This window comes from Siniperca chuatsi, linkage group LG1 (assembly GCF_020085105.1).
Source record: "Siniperca chuatsi isolate FFG_IHB_CAS linkage group LG1, ASM2008510v1, whole genome shotgun sequence".
NCBI classification, from domain to species: Eukaryota; Metazoa; Chordata; class Actinopteri; order Centrarchiformes; family Sinipercidae; genus Siniperca; species Siniperca chuatsi.
In genome coordinates this window covers 21,117,511-21,141,356 of record NC_058042.1, presented here as the reverse complement: position 1 = coordinate 21,141,356, position 23,846 = coordinate 21,117,511, and the positions used below count along the sequence as shown (strand labels likewise).

At 39.6% G+C, this 23,846-nt stretch overlaps 1 protein-coding gene across 2 annotated transcripts; it reads right to left on the bottom strand.

The window, feature by feature from the left end:
• Positions 1-118: 118 nt before the first annotated feature.
• Positions 119-23,308, bottom strand: LOC122876032 (hexokinase-1). 2 transcript variants are annotated; one of them, XM_044195866.1, is made up of 21 exons: positions 22,905-23,305; positions 15,376-15,538; positions 11,821-11,969; positions 11,599-11,718; positions 11,237-11,332; positions 10,948-11,047; positions 10,483-10,666; positions 9,754-9,909; positions 9,533-9,620; positions 9,051-9,196; positions 8,559-8,751; positions 8,344-8,455; positions 7,554-7,702; positions 5,727-5,846; positions 5,335-5,430; positions 5,138-5,237; positions 4,871-5,054; positions 4,554-4,709; positions 4,177-4,264; positions 3,482-3,627; positions 119-2,164 (listed from the first exon to the last, which is right to left on the bottom strand). In XM_044195866.1, the coding sequence occupies exons 1-21, from the start codon at positions 22,965-22,967 to the stop codon at positions 2,017-2,019; spliced, it is 2,757 nt and encodes a 918-aa protein (XP_044051801.1). In that variant the 5' UTR covers positions 22,968-23,305; the 3' UTR covers positions 119-2,016. The 2 variants fall into 2 exon arrangements, with proteins under 2 accessions (XP_044051801.1, XP_044051810.1); XM_044195875.1 differs by lacking the exons at positions 119-2,164; positions 3,482-3,627; positions 4,177-4,264; ... (3 more) ...; positions 5,335-5,430; positions 5,727-5,846 and adding an exon at positions 5,448-5,667 and having other exon boundaries at positions 22,905-23,308.
• Between the last annotated feature and the right edge of the window lie 538 nt (positions 23,309-23,846).

The window sequence follows — 23,846 nt, the reverse complement described above, 5'->3', positions numbered from 1 at the left end:
GACCAACATGGGGGCTTGAGGTTCTTATTGAACAGTGACCTCTGAATGCACTAACACCACCACTAAGATAATCTATACGTACATGAGTGCAAAATGTCTGCTGCAAAAAACTACAATGTGAATTTGACACAGGTTTGTCTTTATTTAGTGATTGATTGATTGACAGCGTGGACAGATACAGTCTGGGTTTTGTGAACAGAAACAAAGAGATTAAAGAGTCTGTGTGATGTAGGGAAATCTAAAGACAGGTTAGCTTAGGACCTGCTGGAAAGGCTGGCCCTGTTCATCCTGGCAGTTTGAGCATTAAGTAGGAATAGAAACTCGATTCAACTTGCTTGCAATGTCATTGCTAGAATTTCTTAACAGTATTAGCTTTCGGTTGGGTTTGTGCTAATCTGTCAGCACAAGCCAGAATTTTACTGTGCTTATGAAAGATGGCAGTAAAATGTACTGTAGCATCACAAAGATCCATCCTTGCATCACAACTGCCCTAGCCTGACCCTGATTTTAAAAATATTTGTATTCTTGTAGTCCAGATATATTTAAAACCTATCTTTTAAAAATTTAAAATTTCAGCCTCTACAATGAAAATATGTCTCAGAAGAATGCCAGTGAACAAATCCACCAGTCTTTCAATGAGTATCATTAACAGCAATAATATGATTATTTGATTTTATTAGAGAGAAAAATAAATATTTATGACTTGCATGAATTGTTACTTGAATTAGCCATACAGTAGTTAAGTAAAACACCCTCCTGAGCCTTTAGGAGCATATGGAGTACAGTGAGTGAGTATAGGAATAAGCTTTATTTTTAAAATGTTTGAATTCCCCTTTAAGTTTCAACTACTGTAATGTTCTTCTTATACGCAGTTTGGCCATTGTTGTTCCACTGGCTTCCATGTTAGCACCAGATTCCTGTTTCATGGCTGTTGCTAAGTAACCGGTAAGTCTCACTGTGATGATGAGAGTAGCCAGCACTTCTCAAGACAACAAAACTTATCAACAGTTGTGATTAGTACCGACAACAGGATTCCTACATAGTAAAATGCAACGGCTCTTTGGACATATTTTACAGTAGAGTACATTAGAATAAATTAGACCAAATCTGCACATTCAGCAAGCATGTGGCATGGCATTCGATGCAGATCAAGCATGGCAGAAGTCCCTCTTTATGGTCATGTCTCTGCCCTGATGTGATTTATTAAAACCTCCACAACAGGACAGGTACCGGCTGAGGGGACTTTGACGATGGCTTTCTCTGTGTGCCTCGCTATTGCAACAATAACATTTTTCAACATCTCCCAATATAAAAATAAAATAAATAGCAACAATGTATGTTTAACATATTGTATTATATCTGGGTAAGATATTAACAACTTTAAAACATAAATATTCCCTTTCATCTCATTACAAATTTTATATCACCTCATATCCCTTTTATGTCTAGTTGTATGGACAGTGAGTAGCATATACTGAACATGTTGCAAGGATAGACGTTTTTCTGAAATGCTTTTGGAAATTGCTTTGCACTTGTACTTGATACATTTGAAGAATTTGACTGTAAGTATCAGAGGAATCCTCTAGATGGTGATGATAAACAGCTCATGGGAGCATGACAGGAGTGTGTGGACTCCTTTTTTTCTGCCCTGCACATTTTTACAGGAGCTGAATGCGTGTTTTATCTCTATGATAAAGTTTAATCTCAGAAATCACAAAACTGCAAAACCCTTAAGAGTCTGGGTATTGTTACAATGGTTAATCAAACATAATCTAACTACAACATAGGCACTATGCCTAGACTCTCTGCTACTTAACACAGCAGACAAAGCTATCACCTTCTCTTTCTGTCATGCAGACGAGCTAAAGCAGCTACTGGAACGTGATACGTTGACTGGACTGGTCTGATTCATGAGGAAAGGAGACAAGGGGAAAGAACAGAGGGGAGGAGAGAGCAGGTGGAGAGAGGGGAAAACAGAGAAGTGGGGAGATAACAGCGAGACAGAAGAGATATTTTCTATTTATTGTTCAGCTCCTGTCTCAGCCGGCAGCCCACGGCTGTGATGAGTGCAGCTCCTTTCCCACTACCGTCCTCTGACAGCAGGAAGTTGACGTTACACTGAGGAGCCAGTTCATTTACTGTCTGGTGCATGATCCCGGAGAAACTAGACAGAGACAAAAGATTTGACATAAGGTTAAACAGTGAAGTGATGACCATTGTATCAAATAGGATGAAGTGACAGTTTAAATGGATCTTTGAGAGGATGGGGATTTGGCTCTAAAACTACAGAGAGTAAGATCAAGGGTTAAAAGTTTAACAGCAGTCTAAATAAGGGACAGGCTTCTGGTTATGTTAGCTTAGGTTATGTTAGGCAATGTATCTATGGCATGTGCTAAAACTAACATGACCCCTATCAATAACAACTTTTAATGTTCTTTTAAATTATTTGCTAATGGAGCTTTTGAAGTGACACTGGCATAAAAGAAAGGAGGTGAAGTGAGAGATTTAACTTAACCTCAGGTGTCTCTCCTGTATTGTACAGCTGTCAACACATTCTGTACTTAATTAGTTCATAACTAAAACATGACTCAACATGATCTGCACGTAATAGTGCATGAGACATATACTGTGCATGCCATGAACCTGTTAACCGGCTAAATCTTAATAAATGATCAAGTCATTGTTAGTTCTTATTATTGTTTGACACTTAATGGATCATCAGTTTCTGAACATTTACTCATTGTTATGTTTATTGACACAACATTAAATTAGTGTTTGGTGACTGGTGCATGAGATCAGCAGCTCAGAACAGAACTTGATTTTTTTTTCTTTGTACATGAAATATGAAGATGACAAACAAAAAAAAAACAGTTGTCTTGCCTCTTATATGCATTCAGCTTTAGCCATCTTGTAAACGTAAATGCACAAACAAGAACTAACAAGGACAACACAGAGTTTGGGTGCAAGTTCATACCCATACTGTTATGGGTCTGATCAGAAAAGAAAACCAGTCTGATACAGCCAGCTTCCTTCCTTCCATTCTGCGATTTCTTAATTTCTGATTTAGACGAGCAGGTAGCACATGGTCATCAGCCAGTCATCAGCTGTAGTGATTTTCTGCCAAATGCTTTGGGAGGCTCAACTACAACACAGAGTTTAAAAAGTAGCAAACAAGGACACTTGTTTGTTGAGCTATAATGGCCTGCAGCTCTTCTCATCACTGTTATCCACAACTGGTCGAGGCTGCCTTTGTTTGTATTTGCTCGTCTTCTGCATAGTAATTTCCATTATTCAAATGCAGTTGTCATGTAAACAAGGTGAAAGTGTCTTTAGCTGTACTAGAAGATAAAACAAGTCCTTTAGACTAGTCACTTTACTACATGACAGAATGGCCTTGTCACCGTGTTACATCTCATCTTTGTTTCTCTGGCACTTATGACAGTGACATTGCTTTGTATGATCAGTTACTAATTCAACTCACTGTGGATGTAGTTTGTAGAGTGTCCCGTCCACCCCTACAGTGATGTTCAGATGGTCCAGTCCTCGGTTCTCTCTGATCTTATCGACCACGGCTGCCATTCCTGCCCCACACAGCTGAGCTGCACGATGTGACACGGCTCCACATACCTGTGTAACAATGAAAACCATTATCATTATTGCAGCACTTATCAGACTGTACCTGTCACAGTTTGCTGAGCCAGAAAATATCACATCACTCCACAAATGTTGAAAATAAATATAACTTAGCATGTCTGTTTCTGTCAACTTTTGTATAGTCACATATGCCTGCCTCTTTCACAAGAGAAGCGTGATAACAATGTTTGTGGGGCTCAGACTCTTTCACAGTGTCCACTGTCTACTATATACATTCAGTTGCCAGTTTATTAGGTACATTTAGCTAAAACTAATGCAGTCTAATAAAACAGTCCTGCAATTAATCCTCCCTTAATAAACTGACAACTGAATGTATATTCTCTCCAAACATCATCTGAGGTGCAATAAGGGTCAAGAGTTTGTGTTGATAATTGCCCTTGATGTATTATCAAGGGTTGCATGAGACTGGATTAGCTACTGAACATGCTTGTGTGCTAATGTTTTAATGGGTACAAATTTAAAAAATATATTTTGGTATAATGTTTTGTTACGCTCACACATATGTATCTCGCTATACCTTACCTTTTTGACTATGATACTGTCATCACAGCTGCTGTCCAGCCCCAAGTGTTGCAGGATGGATCTCACCTGTAGCAAAGCCAATCTGTCACTGGAGAAAGACAAAGACATAAAGACTGAGTTATCAGGAGGCAAATAAACTAAACCAAAAATCCAAATACAATTTTAAAGGATAAGAACATCAGTAGCCTAACAGTGAAATAAGCAAAGATCATTTGTTGCAGATGCTGTTCTACAAGGGTTGCTAAGGGAGTGCAATCGACTGGCACTGATGTTGTCACTTTGACAGCTTGGCAAGATGAGTCCTGAGTAATGCATTGTCACTCCTCTTGACACAAACAAACACAGTGCTCTTTTTTCTTTTCTTTTTTTTTTTTTACCTCTCTATCTGTGAGAGGAACTTTGTTTCAAAGATGCCTCTGGTCTTCAGTGTTTCCGAAATCTGTCCTCGGAACAGGAATCCTTTCTTGGTCATGTCTATCAGGATGTTCCGCACAATTTCGCCAAGATACATGCCGCTGCACATTTTCTCATATCTATAAAAACACGTGCAAGTACAAACCATACACATTAATAGACATATACACGCTCATTTATAAAGATACGAGTCCAGGAAATAAGGGGTTAATACGTTCACAGGTGTTTCTGACTTGAAGAACGTGGACATAATATGAATGTGTGTGAGGCGTATTTTAACCTTTGTTTGCCTGGATTGAGGGAGAAGTCATCCACAGCGCGATCGTATTCTGTCCTAATGTCGTCAAGGCATCCATTGTCTCCGAAAGCCCCCCACTCCATGTTGACACACATCCTTCCCTCATCTCCCTCCATCATCTCAACGTTCCTCATCTCCTCCATGTAACATGCATTACTTCCAGTGCCTATAATCAGACAAACACATTAGATGGATAGAACACAGAAAAATTAACATTTATCAAAAAGAGTGAGTATAAGGTAAACTAACCAGCGATCAGTCCGATCTCACAGGTGGGTTCTTCGTAGGCACAGGTCATCATGGTTCCCACTGTATCGTTTACTATGGCCACTACATCCAGGTCAAATTCCTAAAGAGGAAACACATAATATGATGCAACATCACAGTCTACTTGTTTTGCACACAGTGCCATGTTTAGCTGGATGATGCTGCTCCTCATATCCTACCTCTCTCCTCTTAATGGCCTCCCTCAGTAGTCCCACCACATCTTCTCCTTCACAGTCTGTCGCCTTGAAGCCCTTGGTCCATGTCACCAGGATGCCCTGCACACACACACACACACACACACACACACACACACACACACCTTGTATAGGATGCGAGAATTTCACAATTCTATTCTTGATGAAACACAGTGTCGTCAAGCTTAAAACAAAACTGCCTCTTGAAAAGTTGATATTTTGGAATTATTCTCGGTTTTCTCTTGACGCTGGTGATATGTGTGGACCCGTTTTGCAGAATCAGCTGGTCCAGTCTTGAGAAGCAGCAGATTTAAGACTCTAAGGGAAGTAAGAGACAATACACTATATCAGAGAGGAAGGAAGAGTTGTGCACTCACAGCATCCAGGCTGGTCTGTCGGCAGGGGAACGAGAAGGTGAAGCCCAGAGGAAGACGAGCATTCTTCATCCCCATGTAGTCCAGGAAGTCACTGATACACTGCACAATGTGATCAAACAACTGGAAGAGGAAAATATGACAATATGTGAAACTAAAGTATTGTGTCTCATTCTGAGCCTCCGGTGATTTACAACCTCCAATATTAGGTGTTTATTAATGCCCAGATTAATACTCTTTCTGGCAATATTAAGAAAATACCCATAGAAAAACAAAATCAAATCCCTTTGAGCTTTAAAAAGGCACATGATGGACTCACATTGGATTTTATAGAACACATGAATTGAGTGTTATATGACTGTGGAAGCAGCCTTGTAATTGACATATTTAAAAGGTTTCAATTATACAAAACTGTTATATAATTTGGCTAGTCTGCAGGCAGTACAGACCTGTGACAGAGTAAGGTAGAATTTAGTGGACCCCTGTTAAATCTGTTGTTCATGTGTGCCACTTACTTAACCAGGCAAGTTACTTCATATTTCCAGCAATGGTCTGGTCTGGTTGGTTGTTATAACACAGACACAATGCTGAATGACATGGTGTAACAACAGTCCTTTAACATTGACCAATAAGAGGGTAAATCAACACTGAATCATACAGGTAAGAAAAGTACTGTTACACTGCTCAGTATGAATTAAGCCTTTCAGGGTGATGGAAAACACATGTTATGAGATCACTGACTGAGGTGTGGCCAGAGGAGCAACATACTTGACTTGATATAGAGCCATGAGTGGCATTTTTATTCCCTATGTTACCTTAAATATACATTGGGTTGGGCTAAACGCCACTTCAGCATAACTTATTGAGGGCAAACAGACTATGGCAGTGTCCAAAATCATTCCCTCATTCACTACACACTATATCAACTGTTAACTACTTTTAAATGTTGCACTGTGAAATAATGTGAGCCCACTACATTGGGTACAGTGGACCTTATCTGACAACGCTACCATTTTGAGAGCACACTATATACCGGAATGTATAGTGAATAGTGAACAATTTTGGACACATCTTATTACTTCTGCTGCCTAGAATTTTCTGGCTAATGTGAGGATTTAAACCAGTCCTTTAAAAAGGTCCTGCACACCCACACAGGTGTTCTCACTTACTTTGGCCTCTGCTCTGACTGAAGTTGGGCAGAGATATGCTGGGAAATGTGACGGTGTAGTCCCTCACACACAGTCCCTCGTGTGATATCACCAAACTTTACATACTAATAAAAATGACAAACGTGCAAGTTGTCCCATAGGAGAGTAAGCACAGTCTTGAGGAGAGGTCTAATTAGGCAAGTAAGTGAAAACACCTGTGATTACAATTTACAATACAATAAAATAGTGCCATTTCTATTCTGACTTTCTTGTCCTGTGTACCTCAGGAGGCAGAGAAACAGATGGAGAAGCGAGAAAGGGAGGATGATAAGGCCAAAGGTGACAGACAGGATTAGCCTCAGCCAGTGCACAGGAGTTAAGCTTAAATCTACGTTTTAAAAACAGTCAACTCAATGCTTATCTTTACCAGTCAACCTCTCTGTCTATCTCTAACCTATCGACCTCCCTCCCTGCTTCTATCCTATCTACTAACCTCTGAGCCAATAAGCGTCACACCCCCGACCAAACCACCCTAATCTTTACAGTACCACCAAGGTAACAGGAGGTTGGATGGAAGTTTAAGTTTCTCACCCATCCTTCTGATTTTCCCTCATATGCACTGTCTGCATCACTTCAGTCAGTTTAACACAGATTAATGGATAAAATGACTGATGGATCTCACCTCTTCTCCTGTGCCCTGCATCACTTCGAGAGGAATAGCGTAGATCTTGTTGTGCATCTCCACTGTTCTCCTCTTGCCAGAACGAATCTTGACCAACAGAACTCTGAAGTTGGTTCCTCCTAAATCCAAAGCCAGGAAATCACCATGCTCTGGACAACAAGATGGGCAGACAAACAGACAGAGACAGATAAATAAATAAAACAGTAACCATGTGAAATACACACACACACCTCAAAAATATGCTGTGTACAATGCTCCAAAAGAATAGCTGAGGACGTCAATGTGAAAATCCAAATTCTTGTCTGCATTTTGGAGATGCATTTTCCATATCATTCATATGCTAAATCTGCAACTGTATTTTGGCACCCTATGTTCGACCATTGTTTCTCTGCTTAGTTTACATGTATATTCTCCTTCTAAAATGTTACCCTTGTTGTTATTGTTGGCCACGTTTGTATTCTTCTAAAACAAATGTCTGTGTTGAATTATGAAAACTTTTTGAAGTTGCAAAAAAATTTAAGCAAAGGTTTTAAATAGGACCAAAAGTGACAACAGCAAAGTGGGTATTACATGAGTGAGTATGTGCAATAATAGATTATCACTGGCTGATGCCTCTGTCAATCACAGAGAGGTGTGACATGGTGTGAACCAGCTGTAATGAGTAATGATCTCAGCTGCTCTCTATTCAGACACACTGCAGTCTAAAGTTGCAACCTTGAATATTTATGTATGTGTGTGTGTGTGTGTGTGTGTGTGTGTGTGTGTGTGTGTGTGTGTGTGTGTGTGGCACCTGAGCCATCAGGAGTGCTTTGTACAAAGGTTGGCAGCATTTTGACAGTCGCAGAGTCATGAGTGCTCTTTGAAAGGCCATTTTGGATCTCTATCCTCATTCGCTTCTTTACCTGGAGAAATTAAGAATATCTTAAATAGTGAAGTAACACTGTGAAAGATGCACAAACAAACACACACACAAATAAACACACTACAGTATCTCTCTGTCCTCACCTCCAGCAGTTGTTCAGTGGTCAGGCGGAATTCGGATAGTGTTTGGGAAATTTCTCGTGAATGTTCGGCGAGCCGGTAGGCCACAGCGGTCACCATGGCTGCTCCTTTTCCACTGCCGCTCTCTGATAGGAGGAACCGAACATCAGAGTCTGGGACCAACCGACGGACTGTCTTATGAAGACGACGGGCATATCTGAAATAGATATAAGAAATAAATATGAGAGAGTTTTAATAAGAAATGTGGTCTTCCTTGGGCAGTGTACACTACATACCAATAAAGAAGGGATAACATGCACAACATAATGTAGGATATACAGTAAGCCACCTCCGAACACCTGACAGCAGTTCATAATGATTTTTGTGGAAAAGTGAGGAGCAATGAGATGTGTAATATCAAAAAGGTAATAAAACAAATTTAAGTGCTGATAGGGCATGTAAAATAAACACTAATTCACAAATTTTTATCTTATCTTTAATCTTATTGTCACTCACTGAGGGTGCATCTTGTATAGAGATCCATCGATGCCTACAGTGGTTCGTAGTCGTGCCACGCCTTTGTTCTCCTTTAGCCTCATGAGGATGCCTGCCAGTGTAGCAGCTATCAGGTTGGCAGAGCGGAAAGACACAATGGTACAAACCTGAAGGAGGAGGGGAGAAGAGAAATAGCAGCACATCCAGACTTCATGAACTGAAGCACCTTTTGGTTGAAAAACCTCAGATCTCAGATATGTTGAAAAAATAAACATATGCCTGTATAAATTTACGTGATTATGTTTGCAATCAAAAGCATCTAAACAGAACTGCCAAAATATACCAATACTACTAAAAAATGTATTTCATTTTGTTCTTAACATTTGCTTTAAATAGTTTATACTTCAATTTACTTTGACCATGTATTATTTCCCTAATTTAAGTGGCATCTCTGAAAAGAGGGATTTACAAGATTCAAGTGCTATTTCAGCAACAATACACACATGCTGCACAGCGATGCAGTCGTCAGCTGAGGGCTCCACACCAAGTCTGGTTAAAATCTCTCTGGTCTTGGACAACCCCTCCTTACTTCTAAACAGGAAAGAGAGAGACAGAGAAGCTATGATGGACTAGAAATATACATGAATTAAAGTTTTATGATTTAGTTTCATGTTCAACTACTCAGTTAAGAAAATGCATAGAATTTAAATGTCGTGTGACTTACTTCTCTATGGCTGAGATGTGTTTGGTTTCAATCTTCCCCTTAGTGAGCAGCTCAGGGGTGATCCTTCCCTCGAATAGCTGGCCCTCTCTGGCCATCTTCACCAGAATGAGACGTACCAGCTCCCCCATGTACATACCACTGACCATTTTCTCAAATCTACGACACAGAGAACGAGAAATTCAGAGGTGGTCAAAACAAACACGCAGAAACGTCTGGTTAAATATCCTGAGCTTTGGATAAATATCACTGTACCAAACTTTCTCCAACAGATAGCTGTTCTCTAAAAGTTAAAGATGCCACTAGTTGGATTTTTAGCACCTGACCCCTTTTCTGCCTGTTCAGGTTCAGTTCGGAAGAAGCATTTAATGTGCTGATTCAGATGCTGCTGTCCTCATGGTGAAGCTATAGGCATCTCACATTTTTAGAAAAACAGACTTTGCCTCCCATGTGGAAAAACACGGGCAGAGAGCCAACAAAGAGCATTGCCTTTTCCTCTGCTAGTCTTATTAACAGAGTGCTGTGACAACTTGTGTAAACAGCAAACATACAGGACAAGTTGGCTCTTTAAGCACATAAATCAGCTACATTCATCTAAAGATAAGCTAAAACAGCGGGGTTGGAGGTACATCACTGCTAGCCTTAAGGTTTCTAGTAACTACTTAAAATATAGTAGTAGCTCATTTAGATTATCTCAGGGCTCGAGGCTGTAATAGTTTTGGTTTGACATACAGCTGTTTTCCGGGGTTGAGAGAGCCTCGGTCAATCTCTCTGTCAAACTCTGTCCTGATGTCTTCCAGCCTGCCGTCGTCTCCGAAGGCTCCCCACTCAGTGTTCACACACATCCTGCCCTCGTCTCCCTCCACCAGGTCAATGTGACGCAGCTCCTCCATGTAGCATGCATTGGTACCTGTGCCTAAACACAGAAAAATACATATCCTTACAGTTTACTGTAATTTCTCTTCTACTTATTAAACTGACTACAATTATTTCCTTGCACTTGATAAACAGATGGATGTTGGCACTCATTTTGTCAGTTTGTTATGTTGTGTACACAGTTTATTTTATATTAGTTGTACTAATTTCTTTTCTGCTTCTTTGATTGGTTCGGAGAGTATTGAATTCCATTTTACTTGTCAAATACACTCTTGAATTTGATTGCTCCCTCGACTATTTAAATGCACATTGTTGTAGTACCGATGATAATGCCGACTTCACAGCGCTGGTCATCAAAACCACAGGTCATCATCGTTCCCACAGTATCATTCACTACTGCCATGATGTCAGCGTCATAGTCCTGAAACAAATGAAAGCACACACGTGTAAGTAAGTTTTTTGACAGCTCTGGTTTGCAGTCATCTGTGCCATTCTGCATCCAAGTTTGAATTCAACCAAATGCATTAGGATGAACAAGTTGATAACTTCAGACTACAGAACTCAAGTGTGGCAGCAAATGAGCACAAATGAGACAAAAGATAAGACTCACTCCACGTTTCTTAATAGCTTTGTTGAGCAGCTTGACGACGTCCATTCCCTCCACTCCACTGGCCTTGAAACGCTTTGTCCATGTTAGCAGAAAGCCCTGGAGACAAACAGAGAGAGAGCCAGAGGGAAGTGAGCAAAGGAAAGAGATAGATTTGATGCTTACAGTAAGGGAGAGGTCTCCATTACAACTGGGGCAGCTCATAATGTAAATCAACTGCATGATAAACTTCAGATATTTGAATAAAAGATAATAAATGTTACATAATGTCGACTAACTGTAACTGTAAAAGCAAGAAAGGTATACTTTCCAGTCTGACTACTGCTTGATCAGTTAATAGTCAATATTTTTTTATTTTGTCTTACCTCATCTAGTTTGGTCTGCTGGCAGGGGAAGGAGAAGGTAAATCCAACTGGAAGTTTCTTGTCTTTGATGTTGTGTTTTTCCATGAAGTCACCGAGACACTCTGCCACATGGTCGAACAACTGGAACAGAGGTGGAAAGAGGGATTGAGCTGAAGAGACTCTCTCTCTCTCTCTGTGTGTGTGTGTGTGTGTGTGTGTGTGTGTGTTTAAGTATAAACCTACTCTTGTTCCACTGCCGTGAATGATGTCCTCTGGTGTGTCATATATTTGACTCTCCATTTGAACGGTCTGTTTCTTCTCATGGCTCACTCTGACGCGGAGGATCCTAAAGTTACTGCCTCCTAAATCCAACGCAATGAAGTCTCCCTTCTCTGTCGAGACAGGAAAAGTGAAAAATTTAAATGGAAAATGGATTTCTTCATTAAATGGAACAAGGTTTCAGCATTAGTTTTCTTCATAAGGAAAGTGTTGTTGGCATTACTGAAGGAAACACATCTAACTACCACAGCTCAGGACTTTACTCAACAAGAAGACATACATTATCAGTATTATCTTTCTTCTGTTAGCTTAGCAAACAAATCTCAGCTCTCACTATTACTCTACAGTGAATGGAAGGATAAAGTTGTTTCAGATAGCTTTTATCAGAAGTTATTTCTTTTCTTTGGGTTACAGATGTCATCTATCAACTCCTCCAAATACAATAAAGCAATGAGTAAGTAAATAAATGCATAGAAACTAAGGTTTGCAGTGCATCTATGTATTTTTATATGCATGCATTATGTGTTTCTTTGTGTGTGTATAATGGTGTGTATACTGTAGATTTGCTTAAATCGTTTCTGCAAGATGAACTTCCTGTGTGGTTATTGTTTTTATTGATTGCCCAACCCCACCAGAGAGAGATGTTATGGTGGCCGTATCACCTGGCCAAGAGCTCATCAGAAATTATGCTTTGCGAGTAAATTAAAGAAGAAAGCAGCAAACCGACATCAATCAAACTGATACTGTTAAAAGGCTTTGAGATAAACATTAAACACATCTTAAACACTGTGGGCAGTTATTTTGTCTAGTAAATATGAATGGAATGAATGGATACTAATGTGTTAAAATGTTTTTAAAAATGATGTTTTTTTAAATTAGGTTAAATTCAATGAAATTCTGGTATATATTTAGTTCATGGTCACTTGTCAGTAAGTAGTAACTGTAGTTTATTCTTTCTTTCTGTCTGTCTGTCTGAGTTTGGAACATAATTGGTTTATAGCTTCCTTTGCTTATCATATCTCATTAGTAATTGGACTCAGAGAGTGTGATGACCTTATAAAAGAAGTGATAAACCAGCAACAACTCTACATTCCTTATTCCTTAGTGATCCAGTACAAACAAATCAAACTGTAACTCCTCACCTCAAGTACACATTTAGAAAGTATTAACAGGATGTCCTACAAATCAGAAAGTTTTTGGTGTTGCTGCAGCAGACACAGAGTTTAAAGTAGGGAGCCAATTGATTTGTATATCTACTACTTTACAAATAGTAAATCTTTACATGCTTTTCTAAAATTGTTGTCAATGACAGACAACGATTAAATATTTAGAAATACCACATTATGTTGTTTCTGAGTATTATGTTATAATAATATTAGAAACATTTTTACCTTTACCAAGCAGTGTAATTTCACATTATTATGATCTTGTGCAGCAACTTTTTGTGCAGATCAGAATGCAAGGTCAGGTCAGTGGTGCAGACTGACTGATAATCTATCTGATAGGAATGTAAATGTAGCAGACACAACCAGTAAAAAAAAAATCTATGGCAGTGTTAGTTTCTGTGAACAATGGGGCGGTTTGCAATCATGGTTTCAAAATAATGAGACAAAATAAAACATTTCTTTTGAACTCCAGTCTTTTCTAATTATTTTCAATTCTCTCTTAGTCAGTGGGAACAGAGTGAACAGAGCCATTCCATGAAATTATCTGTGCACATCTGACAATATAGTAGATATTCAAACATACAGTATTGTAGTGGCTCACAGTAAGAAGAATGTAAGAAGATGGTGAGATTGTCCAATTTATCAGGTGAACAGAGCACAGGTTAATTCCTGTTCTGTCTAACCAGACAGAATAATAATACCATAATCAAGACTAATGATAAAGATATTGTGTTAAATCATTTGTAACTTTAGGATTCTGACTTTCATTTTCACTGTATTCTCTAACAAAGTAGATTTAAGATTCCTTTTGCGCCAACCTGTGTTTGTATGTAAGGGAGAGAGAGAGCGTTGTTTCCATTAATATTCAGCTGACTAAGGTAATAAAATCTGTCTCTCTGTTTAAGTGGATGGACACTCCTCCCCAAGTACTGCACGTACAAGATATGAACAAATTTTGACTCACATTCATGTGAGTTACAAGGGCAGAATGACTGCAGTAAATCGGGATTAGTCAGCATGCGGCAGGAAATGACATAATGACAGGGAGAGAGAAGGGATGGCAATATTTAAGTACAGAGTATATGTCACTATACCAGTAGTTTTGCCTTTTGAGATCAGGTTAGATTAATGTAAGCAATAGATCTGAGGTGCCAGATAAAGAGTGATGGTACTTTCAGTCACTCATTTCCTGCAAGATAAACATTTCTCTGCATGACAATTGTCCGTCAGCAAGGCTTTGTCTTTGTGTTGTTCTCAAACCAGAAAAACAACTTCAATTGTTATCATCAACAACTGTCACATGGTTCAAAATCTAATCTCATCTATGCACGCTATGGTGGTTAACACTATTGATTCACAGCTAAAAGAACCTTGGTTTAAAATCACAGCACAAGAACTGTCTGTATAAGGCTTACATGTTCGCCCTGTGTTACTGTGATCACATTTTGTTTCTTCCTACATGCTAAAGACATGCAGATCAGCAAGGTCAACTGGAGGCTCTTCATAACTGTGAGTGACTTCCTGCTGCGGGTGTTTCCCTGTCCTCTGAAAGCTGGGACAGGACCCAGCAACTATGAAAAACACATTTGACCTTTGAATGATTTTGAATGTAACTCTACCCAGACCTGTATTTGTCAAAATGGATTTTATTTAGCTTCTGTTACAAAATAGTCCTTCCTGTCTCTGGTGTGTCAATACCTTTATTATATGGATAAATCAGAAGTAGACTACTTGCAATGAAAGGCAAAAGAAGGTGAAAATGATAAATTTGTCCTACCTATCCTAAACTTGATCCCTCCCACCCCAGACACAAACTGTTTCAGACACTCCCCTTGGCCGTGGTCCATCAGGACCAAAACCTCACGCCACAAAAACAGTTTCTTTCCGTCTGCAGTTGGCCTCATCAACATGGCCTGGGACCCCCACTGTCATTGACTCTCATACCCCCCACCCCTGTATACAGTATGCTCATACTGTAAACTTTTGCACATCCCCATGTAAATATTTTGCACATTGCACATCCCTGACAAAACTGTAATTTAAAAACAGTCACATTGTATCTATTCTTTATTATTTTCTTATAATATTTGTTTAGATTCTTTAAAATCGTCAACTGTCAATTTTATATTTATGATTCTTGACCTGCAGTACTATATATTTCTTATATTTGTTATTATAGTCCCTTTTAGCAAGAATAACAATTTTCAAAGCTGACTGTGCAGCCTGACCTTTGTTGACACTCTTTCATGCAGTGATAAAATAGACTGGTTTTGATACTGATTTCATATTAGAAAGTGCTTTATGTGGTTCAGATAATCCTTCCGTGGTTACAATAAGGTTTAGAGGTACTAACCTGAGCCATCAGGGATTGACCGCACAAATGTTGGCAGCATCTTCAGCACAGCTGTGGGGTTAGTGTCCCGTCCCAGTCCTTTGACCAGCTCCCTCCGAAAACGCTGCATGATGTCCCGTAATGTCTCATCAGAGAAACGCATGGAGTACAGGTACTTATCGATCTGAAAATTAACAGCAACAAATGTACAGAAGCATTAATCGTCTTAATCTTAACCATTAATCATCAATCTGTAACCACAACAATACTATTAATATCCATGTGTCACATATTAACATCCACACACACATATACACACCACTATCCTCTGACATTGGTTAATTCAGTTTATAATGGAAGTAACTGATTTTTACTGGATTTGCTAATGGAATAGCCTTTATTTTCCGTAAGCATAATGATGCAGTGAATATGACCTACTCCCCATCCCATAATGTTTTTAGTCACCCATGAAGATAATCCACTCCCTGAACTGACTGAAATAAAACTAAATTGATCCCAGCCCTGCTTAACCCAGAAATGAATGAGCCCCAAAACAAAATAACTATTTTTATATTGCTTTATTGCAAAATAAGTGGGAAGTTCTTACCCCTATCATACTGTGGTCATATGTACAGTAAATATCTAATGAATATCATTGTGACACACAGCGATACCAGGAAGTACAGGATATTCACTGCTGTTATCAAGGCAATATTGCACAGAAGGGTGTTCCTTGTGACTTTATTATGGTATGACAGTGATGAGGCTAAGTAGGAGAGTCTCAAATAAATAACAGGGTCACAATAAAAAGTCACAAAAACTGACTGTCTGGTCACCACAGTAGTATCAAATCCACAGATAAAGCACAGCTAGGTGTGCCTTAAAGGGCCAGTTTACCTTGTGGTGCACAAAGCGCCAAAAAATACATTTGAAAAACTCAACAGCAACATCTTTTCTTTTAACAAATTTTCTTTCTACCCTACATGAAACTGCACCATAAGCTGAGTGCCATATAGTTTCATTATATTCGAGAGAAGTCAGCCATCTCTACGGCCGATATCGCCAAAACTCTGCAACTCACACCAAAACAATCTGGATGGATAAACAGCACCAGAGGTAAGAGGAAAAATATGTATTTTTGATTTTGGGGTGAACTTTCCCATTAAAGCAATTCAGCACGTCTGGACATACTGTATATCTTGCCAACTGAAACTGCTCATTGTGTAAACTGTCGCAGATACAGCAACAGCCTGAGCAGTCTGGCCTTTCAGGAACAGGAAGTTAAACAATCCTGGCGAAATCCATTGTTGCATCACACTCTAAGATGAAGCAAAGACTTACTTTATTCACAAGTCTGACAACACCAAGAGCAGAATATTACAGACACAACTCTGGTTAAATGTCATGTTCATTATGATTTAGGACCCATAAATAACTGGATTAGCATCAGTCAGTTCCATAACAGTAACTCCCAGAACATGTGAGATACATATAAAATACTCACAGGGTCAGCCCAGTTCACACAAATATGCTCACATGATTCAATATTTACACACAAACAATGCTTGTATGTACTGTGATGTCCATGTGAGAATGTATTAGTATTACTCATTGTAGCAGACATCAGGTAGGAATGTTGTGACTTCCTGTTTTAGATGTCACACATATGTATTTCCTATACAGCTCTGGTCTTTGGTAACTGGTTCAGGACAATTCCAGTTTAGGTGTGAGTGTACTTAAAGGAAGGAATTTACATCTGCTGGACACAGAAATGGATTTTATAGTAGAGAAAATATGTGTGCTGACACTAAAGGACAAATTCAGCATTTTTGACATAAAGGTTACAATCAGCAGACATTTACCTTATTGTACTTGTACTTGTATTTGACTATGTGCTAGCCCAGAGCATGTGAGTGTGATGAGACTTTTCTGCCACTGTAAGTGGTCAATTTGGCTTTCATCATACATACTGACACGTAGATCTGACAAATATTAATAATCTCCTGTTTAAGCATGCAGAATAGTATAAACTAGTTGTGAGTCAACATAGATGAAGAGTCACATACATGAGAACGGCACTGTCCAACTGTTAGCTACTCTGTAGGTGTTACATTCCCTATATTCTGTCTAAATGTGGAGTCTGCCTCTGGGATGAAAGCTCATTAGCATAGCTCTTGTCATACGGGAGCCCAGAGCTGACTAAATGTAACCTCAGTGAAATATATTTGTATTGTTAACCTGCTGGACCACAAGCAGGTCCACAACCCACCCTGAGTTGTATTATACACTGAGGTCTAGTCGGTCGTTTGAAGAGACATTTTAACTGCAGTGACATGTTGGTGCTCGAAAACGCCCTCCCCTCATAACGCGAAAGCTTCCCCTCAACATCTGCTATTTCAATTACACCATGAGCACAAACAACTACATGTCTCTCCACTCTTTCTTTCGCTACTTACAAATACTGCACCTTCTATCTGTCACAACCACACATGGACACAAGTATGTGTGCTCAAATGCACATGCAAACTAAATGCATTTTATATAATATACAGATCTGCATATTAAACAAGCAGCATTACCAAATTATTCCTCAAACTGTTACAGACGTGTTGGTATGTGGGACAAAGTAACAAACCCACACAGATTAACCAGCATTTATTTGAAAGTCAACTTGGTACTTTATGACATCTTTCTGATTTGTCCTGTGACAAACAGGTGAAAAATACATAGAGACAGCTTGTTGCTCTTACATTCATAAATATATATTTTTGAGTGTGATCTGTTTGACCCATGTCAACTGTCCGACCTGAGGAAATTAAAGCTGAGTTGGATAAGAGCTACTGCACCACAAATATCTGTAGTTTCCGCCAATAACATCTCATGTATAGTGTAAGTGTGAAAACAATTTAATTTTATGGCTGAATACAGAGTAGAAATCCAGAGTAGATAAAAACTTTGCATGGTCCTGTACCGACATGTGAAAAAAGTTGTATAAAGCGTTTTGTGGAGCCAGAGTGAGCTAAATTGCCTCAAGTGATGTCACTTGAGTCAGCATGAATTGGGGCAGAAGGCTGGAAATCTGGGGGTGTGGAGTTAGAAAGAAGTGATGTTACCAGACCTCTGTAGCCTGCTCTTCATCTCTGCTTGAGGCTACATCAGCTGCTACTAGCATAACACAATGTTGTTGGTGGTTGAGTTGCATTGTGGGTTACGTAGGTGGGGAAGGTTTTTACAAGGAAGACGAATACGATATTTTTCTGGTTTTGCCGCATAGATTTAAATAACTTTTTAAACTGCCCACCATGAGTCGGACAGTGTTAAAGGAGTGCAATGCTAAATCAGTGGAGTACTCTTTTAAGTAACGTTAGCCAATTGTTTGCAACCATGTTAGCCATAAAATGTAAGAAGTTAATACAGCATATCAAGGCTTGAGGATTTAGGGTCTACTTTGTACCATATTGAGGTCACAAACTATAAATCTGTTAGTTATTTTTTTATTTCTGTGAATGAAGAAATTAAGCACGTATTTGTTTAGAACAGGTCACGTGTCATTTGTCTCGCTGTCAGCTGATAAACAAACATCCATTCAGGTTTGACGTTTCAACACGTCGATCTATCTATAACCAACCCTATCGGCTCATGCTCCCTGCTACTCATTGCTCTTAATGGTTATATTCCTCCCATCACCACCTTGCCTCTTCCTGTTCTGGTTTCTAATTAATCAGTACTGATGATGGATCTCTATGGCCAAAGACAGTGCTATTGTATAACCATTCATACATAAGCATTTTTGATTGTGTTCTCAGTTTATATACAGTGTATGCGCACTCGAATTATATCTCCATGATTGCCTTTTATCATCTTAGAAATCTATCTAAAGTTAGCTGCTTCCTGTCACAGTCAGATTGTGAAAAGCTGGTTCATGCTTTTATTTCCAGTAGACTCGAATACTGTAATGCACTTTTTGCTGGACTGACAAAGCAGGTGTTAAATTAACTCCAGCAAGGTTTGAAAACATCACTCCTATTTTACCTTCTCTTCACTGGTTCCCAGTTAAACAATTGATTTTAAAATCTGTATTGTTTATGAATGGCTTAGCTCTTTCCTATGACTTGCTCACTGAATACACACCGGACAGATCCCTTAGATCATCAAGTAAAGGTCTCCTCACTTTACCTAGAATCAGTTCTAAATCAGCTTATGGTGCCTTCAGTCATTATGGTCCTACTCTGGAATTCTCTACCACATAAACTAAGGTCAGCTACAACAGTGTCTTCTTTTAAAAGCAGACAGCTTTTAGTTAGGTTTAAAGTGTGTGGTTAACGGGTAAAATTTTTACTGTAGAATCAGTATTATTATTCCCTTTTTAATAATAATGATAATACCTTCTTATCTTATTCCCTTTTTATTGTAATACCTTTTATCTGATGTGTTTTTATCTTATCTTAAAATGTTTCCATATATGTAATATCTTCTTATATGTTTTTGTCATGTATGATCTTTGCCTATTTTATTGTTTTTTTGCTTGCTTGCTTTTTACTTTAAAGCACATTGAGTCTATGCGTCGTGAAAAGTGCTATATAAATAAACTTAGCAGAGTCAAGTCAAGTAACTTGGATTCTTATTCAAATGGCCTGGTTAAAATAAGAATGTGTTCCTAATCAGCTAATTGAGTGAGAATGCATTCTTAGCTAGTCTACTTAAATAACAATGTGTTCCTGGCTGACCAGCCTGGTCCTGGGTTACAAAGGGTGAGGATTAAAAGCATGTATTGTCCACATTTCTCCCCATCAAACTAAGAAATCCACTGAACCCAGGCTAACTTCAGTTCCTGCTGCAGGAAAAGAAATTAGCATCTATGACTCAGCACTCTGCAGCTAGAAACCGTGTCTAAGCACTTTATTATAGCGGGGCATCATCCGATCACACATAGCTCAATAAATATCTCTGCTGTGGGTTGTAGAGAAAATACTGTGCACAATGACTATGATTCATCTCAATCTTACATATGAAACATTTCAAATTCAGTTTAATAATTAGATTTTTTGACCATAATAGGAGTTTTTCCACTAATGTTGAGCAAAGTGACAGTCTGTGTGGTCATTCAGACTGGTGAGGTGACACAAGGCCCCAGTGGTGTGTGAGTCTGTAACGGCCATGTTTTCCCCTCAACACACCTTTGACAGACAACTTTTTTTTACACCGGCTGGAGCTTGGTTTAAGTTACAGGAAGAGATCGCACACACTCTCTCTCTGCCTCTCCTTCCATCCCATTTTTCTCCCCCCTTTCTCCTTCTCCTTTCTGTTTGCATTCCTCCTCTCAACAATGCCCTGTTCTCCTTGTCACAGCGTTGTGATTCGAGGAAGCACTGAAACCGGACTCCATAGTGTATGTACGTGTGCACGATGTTGTGCACACCCAGCCTCGCCATGTGGAAAAGTACTGTCCTCTACACTGCACCTTCCCGTCTTCTACGCACACTCACATACACACTGAAACACTGCTTTGGATGCCTGCTAACAGCCCACAGTGTATCAACTGCAGTGGACTGAGTGAAGTGGAGAAGCACTCAGCTGATTCAGGCTCTTTGACAACTGCAGAGACACACAGTTTGTCTGAAAACACATAAGTGATGAGATTATTTGTAAACTCTCACTCATGGTTACTTAAATCCTGAGCTGTATGTTTCACAATTTCACAACTAGAGAAGTTGCTGAGGGCTAGACAAACCCTGCTGTTTGAAAAAGCTATGCAATGGCTACACACCTGGCACAGTGTGTGAGGGTGTATTTGTGTGTAAGCCTTCTCCTCCTGTCACCTATGGTCACATGGTTCAAAGCTGGCCTATTTTAGGGAGGCAGGGAGAGGAAGAGAGCAGGAGTAAAGAGGGAGGGAGATGTGTTGTATTGTATCAGATCCTGGCTACTGATAAATGTATTTTACCTTTACAGAGTCTGATTTGACTTTGGCACACCAGGCACACCTGGACATGACAGCTTTGTGTATTGCCTTGTGCGAATGAAGATTGCTCAATTTAAGTGAAGTACAAAAAGGAGTTACAGACAGAGAGAGAAAAATGGAGGAAGGAAGCATGACAGCTGCAAGCCTTTTCCATTTACACAGGAAAATGACCAGCGTTTGATGCAGAATCTGCAGTTGGTGATGACGTGTGACATCATCAGGGAGCGACCTTAAAGGGACCCTGCGCCATATGTGAATCATAAAGCCCACATTGAGACATGACACAAATGGGTCTGAGAGTGTTTTAACTTGTTCTCACTCAGTTGGATGGGGCTGTGTTTGTTGCCTGGCAACATTATTTTATGGCACATCCAATCAAGAAGTACTGGGAACTGTTGGGGTCTAAGTGATTAGAAAAGCTCAGTTCCTTCTACGATTCACACACACACACAATCTCTAAGGGCAACTAAAACTGGTCCAGTCAGTTTTAAACCAGAAGTCGTGCAGTGGGGGCTGCTCGGATGAGAAGTTATGAAAGACACACATTCAGGGTATTCACCTCATGTCACTCTTCTCCTCTTTCACCTTGAACTTTTTCATATTCAATCATGCTTTAAAATATACTTAAAAAGCCACAAGAATCAGCTTTAGGGACTTTTATTCTCATCTGCACTCATCAATTCTTTCATTAATTTTGCTTAAATTCATGCTGCAGGAAGTATACAGGCACAGAGCATATGGACATTGGGTAGGGGCAGATATGGAGACAAGGGAGATACGTCATGTACATTGCTGCTACTTCCCAATTTGTTTAATTGATTTTCCTCTTTTTTGGGAAAAAAGAAAGAAGACAGAATATGTTCTGAGGGTTATCACAGTGATAATGATGATGTCAGAGGATCAGTTGTTAATTGACTGCTGCAAAATGAAAGGCTGTACATTTCTGTTACTGTGTAAGTGAATATTTTATCTTATTAAAAGGCCTCTCAGCTCTTTTTCCTCTTTGCACTAAGAAATGAAAGTGTAAATATCATTTTAACAAGAATGAGAAACTCAGTGACCGCTTAAATAACTTTGCTCTTTCTTGTCAAGTTCCACTTTCTGATCTCTCTGCTCATCTGCCCTTTCAGCCTTGCCTCTAACTTCCTCTCTCCTCCTCGCCACACCTCTCTAAACTTACATCATGGTACGAATCACACACCCGTGTGTCGTGTCCTCCTACGCATCTTACTACACAAACACACTGCTGTGGGGTTAGTCACGTCTCACTGAGCCATGTTGATTTAAATCTTACTATAAAAACGAATCTCAGTGATCGTGAAATCTGTCTTGCACCTGTCTTCCAACATGCTCTATGTTTTATTCACTTCCTTAAAGAGATGTATCACAAAGCCTTCCTCACATGTGCTGTACTCTAAAACTCCAGTCTTACAGCAAAGTTATGATGATGGCAGTGTGAGTAAACTCAATGACCTCTAAACACATGCTCTCCTCTCCTCTCAACCTCTGCTTTTTCTTCACATCAGTTTCTCTCACTCATATAAACATAATTTCAAAAATGGAGGCAGACGAAACAGAAGGCACTCACCTTTTTAACCTGGTCATCCTTGAGTTCAGTGAAGTAATAGGCTAGTAGCTGGGCCGCAATCATCCTGGTACTCTTTCTCTCTCACACACACACACACATGCAGACTCACTCAAACACACACTCACTCTCTCTCTCTCTCTCTCTCTCTCTCTCTCTCTCTCTCTTTTTCTCGCTCACACACACCTTCACCTACAGTCAGATGGAGAAAAATCCAAATAAAAAGGTACAAAAAGTAACTCAAACTCTGCTCTGGCTCTACTTCGTACATACAGTCTGTCACACGTCGAGCCCAGTCCGTTGTGGTTTAAAATAGACAGAGCTGCTTCATGTGCGGCTAAGACTCTACAGCTCTTCCTTTCTGTACATGTGAGTGAAGCCAGGAAGCATGAGTGAGACAGCAAGTTTAGCTGCAGGAGGCAGAGAAAGAGAGAAACAGGGAGGGCCAGAACATGAGCCCTGCCCACTATCTCTGAACTCATTGGTTAGAGAGTGTGAGTGGCCATGGAAGAATGAGTGCCACATCCTCTTTTCTGCGATTGGCTGGTCTGCTGACGCCTTGGAGGCAAACTCAGTGATGGAGGAGGTAGAAAGAGAAAGCGGGGGACTGTCCAATTAGGGAGGAGGGGAGGCAGGGAGGGTGATGGGGGTGGGACAGAAAGAGGAAGAGGTGGGAATTTGGATTTTACTGTTTCAAGGAAGTCATAAAGTTACATATCATTTGTGTGTTAGTGAGAAAATGACTCACACAGCTGTAATATTATTCAATAATCATTTGGCTTAGAAGAGGAGGAAGGTGCAGGGCTTTGGTTCTTTGAGCCTAGGTAACTTCAAAGGTTGGAAGGAAAGGTTTTATACACTGCTTTGGTTCAGGAACATGACAGTATGGAGGTCAGGTCAGTTTTTGTTCAAACTAGATCCAAATGTCAGGGAGGATTTTCCACA